Source organism: Lissotriton helveticus, chromosome 1_1 (genome assembly GCF_964261635.1).
Source record: "Lissotriton helveticus chromosome 1_1, aLisHel1.1, whole genome shotgun sequence".
Lineage (NCBI taxonomy): Eukaryota > Metazoa > Chordata > Amphibia > Caudata > Salamandridae > Lissotriton > Lissotriton helveticus.
This window is the reverse complement of record NC_136057.1, coordinates 307,731,895-307,745,866: the sequence shown is the minus strand read 5'-3', so window position 1 is coordinate 307,745,866 and position 13,972 is coordinate 307,731,895. Positions and strand designations below refer to the sequence as shown.

The following is a 13,972-nucleotide window of genomic DNA, read 5'->3' as shown; positions in this document are numbered from 1 at the left end:
ATAAACAGTACTTGATGATGTATAAATTAATATACATGCATTCCTCCATTGCTACTATGTTAAATGTAGTGCATTAGAATGTACAAGGCTTAATAACCACGTAAAAAGACAAAAGGTTTTTACACTTTTATTCAAACTTAATGCACCAACAGGGCTCCTGCAAGAGTCTCATTGTGATAACAATAACTCTCTGAAACTAAAGAAGCAATGAGTGTGTGATATTTTTGCTCAACAGTTATTATTCACAATAGTGGTATGTACATTTATTTCACAAATCCATAAATGCTGATGTAATATCACAGGAGCATGACGATGATGGATATGGACGAGTACGCAATGATCCAACTTTCTGGCATAATACTGAATTAGAAGTGGCCTTGGTTGACAATGAACATTTTAGTATCGCTGGTGATTGTATCAGCAGTTTTTTACTTGATAAGAAATAGTGCAAATCTGACCCGGATGACACAAAGCTTTCACAAGTGCATTAAACTTACAGCACTTTTTGATTCATGAACAATTCACAATCCTAGTTCCAGAAAATATACTTTTGTCTCATATCCACATGGTTCTTTATCACAAAGTGATTAAATCTTGAATTTGAATTATATTACTGCAAACCTTAAGAAATCAGAAATAGGATCTATATCTATTTTCAACTGTGCTCCTGTGATAACATCTATTGATCATAATTGGGTATGGAAATCAATAGGGAGAAGTTGTTCTAATAATTCCCTTTTATCTGGTGGTTTATTTTACAACTCTGAATGCTTATTTAGTAAAAGGCATTCAAATAAACCTGAATTAAGAGCTACTGGTATTTTATGTTTTGCAAAAACAGTCTACTTTCAATTTCTCATACATATGCAAATCAAATCTTTAACTTATTTATATTTTAAATCTTCTCAGATGATGTCTTATCTAGTCACTACAAAGTTTGAACTAACAATGATTGCTACAGTAATATTCTTTTGGTTGATGCTAAATATTGTTGGGCAGCAAATAAAGCATTTGAGCATTATACAATGTGTGCTTATGGAAGATACTCATGCTTCTCAATTTGTTCTTGAATATTACTTCTCAAATATTCCTAAACAAACAAATGTTAATGGAATTGTTAATATTAAAAAAGTTGATGTATGCAATGATACATGTGTGCATGAAACCAAAATCAAATCATTGTTGTCAAAATCACCCATTATGACCTCTCCATCAACCCAGATTCCCTGCAACCTAGGCCTGAGGCAACTGATTGACAGGTTACAGGAGGGGTGGCATGTAACCAGCAGAAGAAATGCGCGAACAGGAAAAACCCATATTAATCCCACAGATGGCAGCGACACCATAATGGTCTGGGTACATTGGCCCCAATAAAGCACACATGGCTTGCAGGACTAGTGTGCCCAAAACACCATAAAGTTAAAAGCCACATAAAGTTATGAACACTCAGGCAATTAGGGCACAGTATACACAGCACACACAGTGATCACGTGCTCCCCTTGCCACACATTTGGACTCTTTTCCACTGACCCTTATTGTATGCACGCAAGTCTGAGACCCACCTGCATTTGCTATCAGGTGGGAGTAATTTATGATTCCATGAGTAGGCCCACATTCCTCTTCCTAAAAAGCATCTATAAATTGTTTTATGATGCTCCAAGAAATTAATATAAGGGCCCTCAAATCAGTTGTACTTTGAGACAGTCCTCAGACCCCGACTCTGTAACTGAGCTCCCGCATGAAGTGTTTGATTAAACCACCTTTTCCAACTGTTAAACCAACTGTTGTCTTTGTTTTTTCAAGGTAAATTCATATTCGAGCAACATAATTACGGAATTCTTGGATTCTGTAATTATATGACATTACTGTACAGGAATTCAAAAATATCATATCCTCCCTCAAGAAAGCTAGAGCTCCTGGTTCTAATGGACTTTCAGTAGATCTCATCTACTAATTTTCTGTTGTATTAGCTCCTAATTTGCTTGAACTTTTTAACTTTACATGATAATGATTATCAATATTGTAAAACGTTTACACCAATGTTGTTGATAAACAGTGACTGAAAGATTCATGCTAAAATTTGAGCTACCCGGCTATAGTCTTTTATTCATTTTTCTGTTAATCCTAATCAATCCAGATTTATTAAAGGACACGTCTTTGGATATTGTTAGAGTTGATTCAAATATTATGTTGAAAGCATCCTCTTTATAACAACTCTTAGTTGCTGTATTGCTTTATGCTGAAAAGTTATGTTATAAAATGTCCCCTTTTCATTTAAAACATCATATTTCGATATTCATTATTTAAAACTTAATATTTTAACACTTCATGGAACCAGGCAAGTTTGCACACTTTCCCCATATTTTCTGTGTTATGTATTAAACCTTTCCATGAAATGTATTGGAAATTATTCTCAAAGTAAAGGGGTCACTTTCTATGATGAAAATATTAAACTCTTAGCCAATGCTGATGATAATTTACAATACATGTCAGGTCTTGAATCCTCCTTACTATCTCTTCTATTGGATATTATCTTTTAGGACACAGTTTCTGGCTATAAACTAGACTCTGATAAAAATAGAAGTCTCATCCCCTTAGTAATCTGTATTTAGATTGTATATTTAACAACGCCAACTTCTATTGAAGCCCTAAAAACCTTATGTAGCTACCACTACTATTGAAATTATTCTTGCACCCATCTAAGATAAAGTAATTTCACTGATTAATATGTGTTCTCCATTATTTTTGTCATGATAGGAAAGGCTTGATTCAGTTAAAATTATGCCAGTGCCTAATGCTTTATATTAATTATCAATGTCACCTTTCAGAATCACAGTTATAACTTTAGACGGTTAGATTCAATGTTGCCAAGATTTTTATGGAACAAGCAACTCCTAGAATTGTGTTGACTAACTTTACAAGATTCAAAACAGAAGATCGTGTCAGATTTCCCAATTTGAGACTTCATCAGCATGCTTCTCCTATTAGACAAATGATGTGTTAATGATATAATTATACTGACAATAAAACACCAAGATTGGTTATTTTGGAATATGTGATGTTGATTCATTTTTTCTTTCAATGAATTAATGCACTCAAATTAATAAATGGCCCAAATTAAAGAAACTCCTATCAAACACATTTGGGATTTACTGCAAGAATTTATATTTTCTAAAGTGTCTAATTTTGACAATATTACATTATCTATCATTTGGTGTTAAAAGTCCATAAAAATTAATAACTAATAAATGTTTGGGAAAAATGTATGCAGGAAAGGCCGTTGTATTTCTTTTAACTATTGAAAGATACCAAAATGAGTTCTTCTGGTGTAACCAGCCAATAAAAATGAATAAACAGTTTATTTTTTGGAAAGAATTATGCATCTTTCTCAGATTTTTTAACTATTGACAAATAGCTAAATTAGTCCTTCTAGGTACTTACAAGAGATGGTTAATCTGTCCAACAAAACTTTCCACAATATTTTAAATTAAAAATTATTATATAAAATACATTTAATTCTCATATTCTATCAATATCTAATTACTCTGCTTTCCTACAAAATTACATGCCTTTTTTGGGGACAGTACTTAATTGAAAATGTCATTTATTTATACAGAGCTTCACAAATGTATCGCTCCAAGAACTACATCTCCGATTGAAACACAATGAGAAAGAGATTTTTCTGTATGTTGTGGTCTTGTAATTGGTGGGATAACACTTTGACCAAAATGTTTAACATTTTCAAAGCCACCACAGTCACTCAATTTCTTTTTATGTATAGTATGGTGTAACTTTTTTATTTACTATGTACAATATTGAAGTTATATACGATTTCTAATATTGTGGAAAATGTATTCCAGTCATGTCATGAAAATAAAGAGGACTTGTGTCATGTGTTGCTTTCTTGTGGTAAAGTGTTCGATTTCTAGAACCTAATATGGTATCAGGTGAACTGCATTCTTGAATTGAATGTGCCTTTTACTTTTAAAAAATTGTGAATCTCCTTCACTTTTGGACAAGACTAAAAGTACTGACAACTAGGAAATATACACATGGGTCTTCCACTCAAAACCTCACCAAAAGAGATATATTTTGGTTACCATTAACTAGATTTTTCTCATGAAAACCTTTTTCTGTACTCAAACTTCTTGTTTTCCAGAAGTAGTTTTCAACCCTCCATGAAATCCTTCATTGATACAGTTGTTTTTCTAATAACATTTGATGTATTTGTTTTATACTTTTTCATTCTGCCTCAACTACATATATAATTTTATGCTTAAGCTCTGTATATTTGACAATGCTTTTCCTTCTTTCTTTTTTTCTTTCCTACCTTTCTCTCATTTTCTCTATCGTTTATTGTTTTCTTTCTTCCACAGTAATTTCTATTAATGTTAAACATTTCAAATTACATATTTGAATTATTTTGGTCATAGACACTTCACAAATCTTTTTCATACAGGTGTCTAATTTTAAAGAATGTGTAAATATCAGAACTGTCAAGTTGTTTTTCATATTATCATTATTGTGTTAAATTACATTAACTTCTTTCATGCTGGTAATTAATTTGAAACCCTTAATATAATTGTTAAATAAACCAAAAGTGTCAGGTTAAATCATGTGTAGATATATTTCTCCAGGATGCCAGGGAGCATTCCGTTTATTTGTTGCTGGGACTGCAGAGGACACAGTGAAAGTGCTTGAGTTTTCAATTACTAAGGCAGACAGGGTTTTACTTTGGGCCCGAGCTTTATTCTTGGCACCACAATGACTGTCGCTCCTGAGGAATAGGAGTAAAGGGCTAGAGAATTGAACTAAAGGGTGTGAGGACATTCATTCAAGAGCCAGGGGTGGATAGCTAGGAAGATTAATTAATTTTCAAACTGAAAAAGTATAGCTTTGTGTCAGCCTGTATAATAGAGAATGTTTGTGCTAACTTTAGTCTTATGTGAGGTATTGAGGCCCTTAAATAACTCTTGCTCCCGATGAATAGGAGCAGAGGGCCTGAAGATTGGGATTACATCTGCCCAGGAGCCAGGGATGGGAAGCTAGGAAGATGAATTCATTTCAAAACTGAAAAAGTATAGCTTTGTCTTGGCTTGAACGGTAGTAAAGGTGTGGGCTACAATTTGGCCAAGACGTATGGACTGAAGGCTACACATAAAAGCTGAAATATGCCTTTATGGTTTTGTGGTCCTCAGCCAGACAGCATTCTCAAAGGGTGTGTGAGAAATTCGGTAAATTTCACCAACGAGTTCAGAAGTATGCAATCTCTTTATTAAACTATAATTGCTTCATCAACATTATCTAATGTCTTGAGAAGCTCTCCTGCTGCTCCAATGAACCATTGCCCAATGAATATAAAGCCTTTAATTCAGTACAAAGGGCCATATGGATGAAAAAGTCCATTTGCGATTCTCAAATAGCGATATATTGCCAATCGCTTTTTGAGAATCGCAAAACTCTATGTATGTAGGATTTACAATACATTTTGCGAATCCTACATATTCCTTAATTGCGAATCGCAAATTGTGATCCGAAATTAAAGAATACCTCCCCATTCATTCCTATAGGCCTAGAGGCCCATAGGAATGACTGGGAAGACATTCTCAATTTGCGATTCCCAATTAGAGAATCGCAAATTGAGAATGCAATTTCAAGGGTGCCAGGGTGTCAAAAGGACACCCTGTTGCACCCCTGAAATGAGCATGGGTGCAGATGTGGCGCACATACATGCCCTAAGAGCATGTATGTGAGTAATATGGCACTTTGAAAAATGCAAAAAAGTGCATTTTTCAAAGAAATCACAAATTACCACCAATTTGAAGTTGGTGGTAATTTATATTGAATTACTTTATTCGATATATTGCATATCATAAAAGTACATACATTCCAGACATAAAATCACTTATGAAAAGAGTATATCTAATCCACAAATATAAAAAGCAATAAAAATTTCTATGTACAATTTTAAAAAACCTGATAACAGGAAATAAAGTGCAAGGCAATAATATATATATAGACTTTCTAAACAGGCAAATTCTCGGCTTTGTTTGTATTTATCGCCCTAATTCGTATCAACCAGGTACTTGATAGATACTTTGCGACCCCACATATAATGAACAGAGATGTTGTGTCTGTTGAAAGGATGCGTAGGGCGACCCTATAGTCATTAACTCCCAGTTCCCTGCATACTGGTTTTAACCATCGTGATCTAGGTCTTTGGTGTGCTTTACAGGCAAACAGGAAGTGGGGTAAGGATTCAGTCGCACATGAACAGCTTGGGTAGGTAGAGTGTGACGCACAAGTTCCTTTCCAGCCCTCCATGAACTTGTTAAGAGGGAGTGTCCCATACCTCATTTTCAGAAAAAGTGATCTATCTTTTGGGATTGAATGAAGTCTAGGAATGGTTCAAGCTTCCTAATGGGCTTATATTCCAAAAATTGGGTAGTTAATGCTCCCCATTTTGTGCTCTTCAGTTCCTCAGCTTGAACCCACTCCCAATAGATTTTCTTAACAGCTTGCTTCGGAGGTGGGGACCGAGAGATCCAAAATTCTGCCAATCCCAGATTCATAACCAGCTGTTTCAGTTTGTTGAGCGACTGTATCTTATTAGCACTATTCAGGACGATCAGTTCGTCCAGCACCAATGCATAATTTGCCAGTTCTGGAACTTGAAGTTGGTGGTAATTTGTGATTCCTTAAGTCCAAATTGCATTTTTTCTGTGCTTCTTAAATTGCGTTTAAGGAATCGCAATTTGCGATGCCTTAAATGCAATCGCAAAATAGGGAATCGCAAAATTTGGACACTGGTGATTTGCGATCGCAAGCGGCGAAATTCTGCAAATTTCGGCATTTGTGATCGCAAAATTGCCTTCGCACATATGGCCCAAAATATGCAAGGCTGTAGAGGGAACAATATAGCTAATAAACCGCAAAAAAGAACATTTAGAGTAGAAAGACTGATTCTGTACCTGGGTATGGAAAACGAAACCAAGGTGCTTGCGACAGGACATCTCCTTTCACATCTGTTCGAGCCAAGTACCCATAACTTTGCGGGCTTGAAGGTAGGGCATTGGTGACAGTCAGGACAAAGCATACCAGCCAAGAGATGCCAATTCCAAAAAGGACCTATTCAATCAGAAAGAAGACAATTAATTGGCACAGTATATTCTATACTTTGATCAGTAATTCAGCAGGAAAGTAAGGTTGTTCACATCAGGGTGCCTCAATGGCTTAGATCAGTTATTGTCTCTCCAGTTCCATAAGCAAAAGTTATCGACAATTGCCCCAGTTTTGTTTCTTAGCAAATACAGGCATTGGGACTGAACAAGCACAATCTGGATGGGTAAATTCTGCAGCTAGACAGCCTTGATTACAATAACAGAGTTTAGCATATCCTTCCATCCATTTGAGGTTATTCCACTTGAGATGGACACAAACCACTGTCTATTTTTACAGGACTGTACTTCCCTTTCATATAAAGTACAATTTCCCTCCAATCAGAATGCTGGGATTTCACACTTGTGTAAACAGAGCTGGGCATGGATACAGAAATCTTGAAAGGCACTCAGACCTCAAAGGAAGACAGGGATTGTACAGAGATAAAATGCAAGTCTCTCTTATTCACTCACAGGCAATGCTTCGATAATTCTTCATTGGCGGTGCCTACTCTAAAGAAATGCCAAGTATGAATGAGCATGAAGACTAAAATGTAATAGCTCCATACAAATACTGGCTATTAAAAGTTCTTGTACTTATTTACTAAGCACAGCAAATACCAGAAAAATTGAGTTTCAATTCATACGGCAGGGTGATCTATGAAAGGGGTGAGGATAGATTGGGAAATTATGTTAAACTTGGAATATTAAAGGTAATCTTGCCTCCACTGAGAAGAGCCATGCCAGTGTATAATAAAGAGTCTTAGAAATCCAGCTATGGATCTGTGTGTGAGATGGGCCAAGGTGATTTTTTGTTTTCAAGTTTTAATGCTGGGTACACAGATGGAGATCGATGAGGTACAAATACAATGCTTTGCTTAAATCACTGGGTCTCCACAAGAGGATTCTTGTATCTATTTATAGGTAGTAATTGGTAATTGCAATATTCAGAAAAAACTGAAGTTAAGAGATGAAAGTCTGTAGCAAAAACAAGTAATCCGTTTTAAATAATGTAAATACTTATACCTAATCACTCCCATTACCTTCCACAACTTCACATAAGATAGCTGCACATATCACCCTTTTTCATAACCCTTCCAATAACTGTGTGCAGGCCCATGGCTTCTTGCCTGGGGGTGGGTTATGTAAATGTGCATACTTACAATTCATATATTTATTCAGAGTGCTTTCATAAAAGATATAAAGGGTCATACATTTTTAAGATAAGAAAATATAACAATTACACAAAGTATATATTCAAGAAAAACAGCAGCAGCTCTACGATTCAGTTAAAAAGGCTAACAGTTGTGGGCCTGACCTCTATAGCCACAATCATCACCCTACATATTCCAAACTTGTTCTATATCACTATTGTATGCTTTTGGCTACCGTGATCCTGCACTTAATCCTCAAATCAGATCATAGCTTTAGGAGATCTGTATCCCAATCGATCACGGCTGCCACTGTATCTTCACCCTGTTCAATATGTGGTCAACTCTAAATAAGGCTCAAAGTCTTGACATCTGCCACATAGCCGAATAGGATTTCTTTCACTTTTACAAATTCAACATGTTGTTTGTAATAACCGTTCTTAGCACGCCCAGCTACAGTTGTAGGACATTATACCATATTCGAAATACTGACCTACAAAATTATTGCATTCAGTACACTGGCTGCCATTACATTGTCAAAATAAGTATATAATTACAAAACCCAGAAATTAAGTGACTGGAAAAGAATGTGTAAATTGTCATTTTTTATTGAGGCCTAGGAATACTTTCATATGTCAATATGAAATGAAATTGGAATCAAAGTGTATGTTTTAATCTTTTATAGACCCATATTGACGAACGCCATAACATAGAATATGGTGGCATAGCCAAGATTGTACTATATAATTGCTGTTCCTTAAAAAATGATGTATATTAACTCAAACGGCACTCACTGGGAAGATCTGAAAGAGGTTGATCATCGAGAAGTGACATTTCTTAGTTTTGCTGTATGTTGGCATGGGCACTGGAACGTTGCGTAGATACTGAGAAAACAAGATGATTAGAAAGGTGGTCCTGAAAGAGAAAACAACACACATGAAAGGACTGCAGGAATGCTCAGTCTTAATGCTTAAAATGGAAGTCATAATGGACTGCCAGGACAACTTCTTCACTTTGTTGGAATTGATTATTTCATTTATTTTCAGTAACATCAGAAATTAGAAAGATTAAATTAACATTTATTTGAACAGGAAGAGCATTGATCAATTAGGAGTCTCTGACGTGAGAAAATGGGGCATATTGACAATAGAGTGTTGTAAATCTAAAATGTTTACAATGTTCCTCCAGTCTCACGTTACATTTCTCTGTAGATCTGAGGTTTCTAATGTGTGCAGTGTTGTGCCCTATTAACCATGTGTCAGATATACCTATTCTATTGAAATGGACAACTCTTTTTATGTCCAAGTTGCCTATCACTCTGCAAAGATAACTGTCAGTGTGCAGGTCCCCTAAGAAATTGTAAAGAGTAAAGCAATGGTGTACAGTGGAATGTTTATCCAACCTACAACTAACATATATCATGTTTTTTCCTTACAGCAATAAGACATGATTCCCATTTGAGAAATGTAAACATTAAATATGAAACAAGGAGCCCACCCCCCTTTTCTGAAAAAGATGCAACGTTAACAGTTTTATCTTAGAGGAGTTTTGGGTGGGAAGTTTAAATCTACAGTGGAACAACTCAGGAAAGTTCCTGAGCTTGTGGAGCTCTGATTGGCTATATTTTCAAGGCTTGCCCAACTTAAGATTTTCTTACTGGAAATAAAGTTAATAAATGCGAAAGCAACCATTTTCAGTATGACCAACTGCCTACCAGTGAGAAACCAGGAATTCCTCACAAAAAAAGTTTAATTTGGACCTTATGGGATATCAGTAATGGCTCACATCAAGATTGTGGTCTCTCTTGCGTAGTTTAACGATCCAATTCCTCACAATTGGGATCACACATACAAATCAGACCATGCAAGGTGATTGAGAAGGATGAGATGGCATGCGAGTATTATTATACCAAATACGAGTTCACGATCAAATATTCAATCAAAGAGTGCAATCATTGAATTTCCAAAGTGGTTTGGCATGTAACACAATCAACATACTTCGAAGGCTACATGATCGACCTTGTGGTCTCAACACTCCAATGCAAACTACCCAGACCCATGGGCTCAACTGACCACTTTGCAATCACTATCTTCCTGCTCAATATGCTATCAAAAAACGGGTCAACGCCAAGCAGAATACCAAACCTTCATATCCTTCTAAGCCTTCTCCATAGACAACGTGAAGCTTGAACTCATCTGTTACCCTATCAGCCCCATGCAAACACTCTTCTAAACAAACGTTAGAACATTTTTGGAAACCTATGTGAACATTTACACCCCAATTACAACATACAAATGCAAGCCAAAGGCTTCAGAACTTCGAAAGACCGTGCTGCCAATAAACAATCAACCTACAGACAGTAACGAAAATGGAAGAAAAAATGAACTTCCAATGACCTCATGATACTAAAGTCCCCCTGAGCAACACACAGACAGCTCTTCACATCAGCCAAAATACTATACCAACACCGTTAATGAAACCACCTACATAAGCAAAGCACTTTTCAAGACAATCAAGCATTGCATCAACCCATTGCCTGCCCACCCATTACTCACTCCACCGAAAAGGACAATGTCAAATTAAGAATACACTGCCTTACCTTAATCCTTCATCAATGCTTTCTCTTAGGAACACTTTATCAGCCCCAGCTACCAATGCCTCCATCACTTAAGGCATCTTCCCTGAAGCTCTCAGGAGGACGCCAGAGCCTCCAACTCTTAAAGAAACCTACAGTAGACCCTGATGATCTTGCGTACAGGCTCAATACTCACCTATCATTCATAGGCAAGATCAGTGAAAAATCAGTTTATGTTCAACTCAATGATCTAATTAATGCTAACCATATGCTGCACGACTGCTAACCTGTCTTCAGCTTAAAATACAGCACAGAAACATCTATAAAGACAACGCGCTCCTGACAACAGTGGAAGATAACAGCTGCCTCAACCCAATCAACTATCTCACCCTCATATGCACCCTGGAGCCTTAAATGCACTTCACCGGCAATGTCCATCACTGGTTCTGCTCCTGCCTTTCCAAATGACACCAGTTTGTTCACCCGGACAACTTAAGATCCCAAAAGATCCTTATTTCATGCAAAGCTACATAGAGCCACTTGGTGCTCCACTTACCAAGCGGCAACATGCAGATGATACACAACTCGACGTGAAAGCCTCTTTTGCTTCAGACATACAATGCCTCAGTCACTTCTTGCGCATAATCCTAACCTGGGTGTACAGCACCAACTTGAAGCTCAGCCTAGCCAAGACATACTTCCTATTATTTACCAAGAATAACAAACAAGAAATAGTACAAACCTGGCTCAATGACTTGGACTTTATAGATTTGAACACCAAATTTCACTGAATGGAAGTGATCTGGATACATTCTAGACACCACCCTCAACCCCAAGAAAACATTGCCAAAACAACAAAGATGCCTGGTTCCAGCTCTCTCTTCTAAGAAAGTAAAGCAGTTTTTTACAGAAAGCGAAGTGACTGGAGTACTGCTGTTGAAGCGCTTTGACTCTTGTATCTGAATGGCATTAATGTCCTGCTCCAGGGCCTCCCAATCTCCACACTGCCGTCACTTAAGGGCATACTAAACAAGGCAGTAAATCTCATCCAGGGCCAAAAGAAATAGTCTCACATCATACCCATTGTGACGGACCTCTGTTGGCACCCCTTGCTGGCCAACAGCAGTTCAAAACCAGCTACATCATTTACAAAGCCATCATGACTAACACCTGCGATTATCCTGCAGTCAAGCTCACCCTCTCCGGTAGCGGTCAGCACTCTTGCTAGCGAAAGTACCATCCGCATGCAGACTAAGATGTGTAAAAAAGTTAAAAAACAAAGCATAAGGCTTTTTCCATTAAAGCGCCCAAGATTGGGATACCACATCTTTGCATCCATCAGGACCACTCCAACTTTGCTCCAATTTAAGTAAGAGTTGCAGAGTTAATAGTCCACAAACCAGCTACTATCACTCATTAACTTAAAGCTTGTCTTGTCTCCACTGCCTGTCGGCTAGGTTGTGCTACATACAAGTCCTTCCACAATATTATATTGCAGATGATCAGTTGAAGGGTAGGTTGTAACTTATTCCATTAATTGATGTATGTGTATGAAACGCTACGACTTTTTCAGTTTATTAACTAAGCATAGGAAGTTCCGCCATTTAGTCTCCATTTGAAAGCAGTATTCAACCAAAAAGTTGCGACAATTTTTGAACCTATGGTGAACATGATATCTAGCAGTTTGGAGTCTGAGATCTTTTTCTTAACTCACCTGCCTGATCCTTGCCTATGTCACGTAACAGTGTTTTAATTTGGACTTTGGAACCCAACAGAGTGTGCATCAGTTCATGGCATACATTTATTATGGAAGAGAAAATACACAATTTTAGATAGGGTCTGAGGCAATCTTTAAAGACCGGCTTGGATATCTTGCCCCAACTCACAACACTTATACACCATGAATATCCGACCCTTGGATATTCATGGTGTAAAAATAAATGTATTATGGCCTTTTGCAATTTTAAGAAATTCTTGAATCACTTGTTGGGGATTAGGAATTATTTCTTGAGATCAGCAGAGGGTTTGTGGCAACAGTTGTTTATATAGATAACAAACAGGTGTTGTCCCTATGTTTCAACTTGGAACAGTTCAATGAAGGTGCATTTGTCTACACATTTTTTATTCAGCCAAATTTTTGTTTCAGGTGTTCCAGGTCAAGGAACACATTAAAATAACGGATCAGCAACTATTTGCTGGCAACCATTTTTAACTATTGGTGACACCCATATATTCATGGGTTAATTGCCTTCAGGAGGCCTCATTGCATACCCCTGCAAATCTATTGCCCACTCATTGTTGCTTCAGCCCATTCGCACCATCAGCAGCAGTGGCGCTGCACCATAGAAAACCTTTTGTATTGCATCCATTATCTTTAGGACTATAGAAATGATAGAAATACTTTAATCTGTATTGCATAAGTTACAATGTAGCATTTCTTCTACAGTGCCATAGAAATAAATGTAAGTCTATGTTCTCTAATTCAGATAATAGTATTTGACATTTCCAGAAAAATTACATTCATTTGTAAAGCACACTTTCAAATAGTAAGTATTTTCTTGGTAAAAGTGAGGAAAGTGTTTTTTTTAATATTGCGTGGTTGTGCAACCTCACTGTGTAATAAAGGCACAATTCTGTACAGTTCCAGTCAGGTTAGTTTGTAAAACCTTAACTCAGTCATGGGTAGCAGTGGCTCAGAGCAGTCAGGCATTATCAAAGGAACAAGTGTAAAACATTAAGAAATACCAAAACTGTTGAATACAAAGAAAACACAACACAATAATAATCTGATAACAATTTATAAAAATTAGTTCTATTTCTGTCTTTACATAGACACCTCAGCGCCAAACATCCAATGGAGGGTTCCAGAGCTATGAATGTTTGAAGAAACAATAAATTGCAGCTTTTAACTCAATGCACTAAATCAATGAAATATACAGTGAATCATTGTTAGGGTTAGCCACAACAAGTAACTTGAAAACAGCTATAATGGCACTCTTGCGGGGTCCAACTCTGATAGGGAGTAGGTCACAGGTTTCAGTCAGGACCAATTCAATAGTTACCTTGAAGTGTAAGCAGTCTCCAGTCCA

At 36.8% G+C, this 13,972-nt stretch overlaps 1 protein-coding gene across 1 annotated transcript in view; it reads right to left on the bottom strand.

Annotated features, from left to right (window-relative positions):
• The window catches only part of LOC144799650 (solute carrier family 23 member 1-like), a 377,254-nt gene that overhangs the window by 34,648 nt on the left and 328,634 nt on the right, over positions 1-13,972 (bottom strand). Inside the window, exons 6-7 of the mRNA XM_078671141.1 lie at positions 9,103-9,223; positions 6,972-7,128 (exon numbers count right to left, since the gene is read on the bottom strand). Of these exons, the coding sequence (XP_078527267.1) occupies positions 6,972-7,128; positions 9,103-9,223 (278 nt within the window). The remainder of the gene's footprint in view (positions 1-6,971; positions 7,129-9,102; positions 9,224-13,972) is intronic.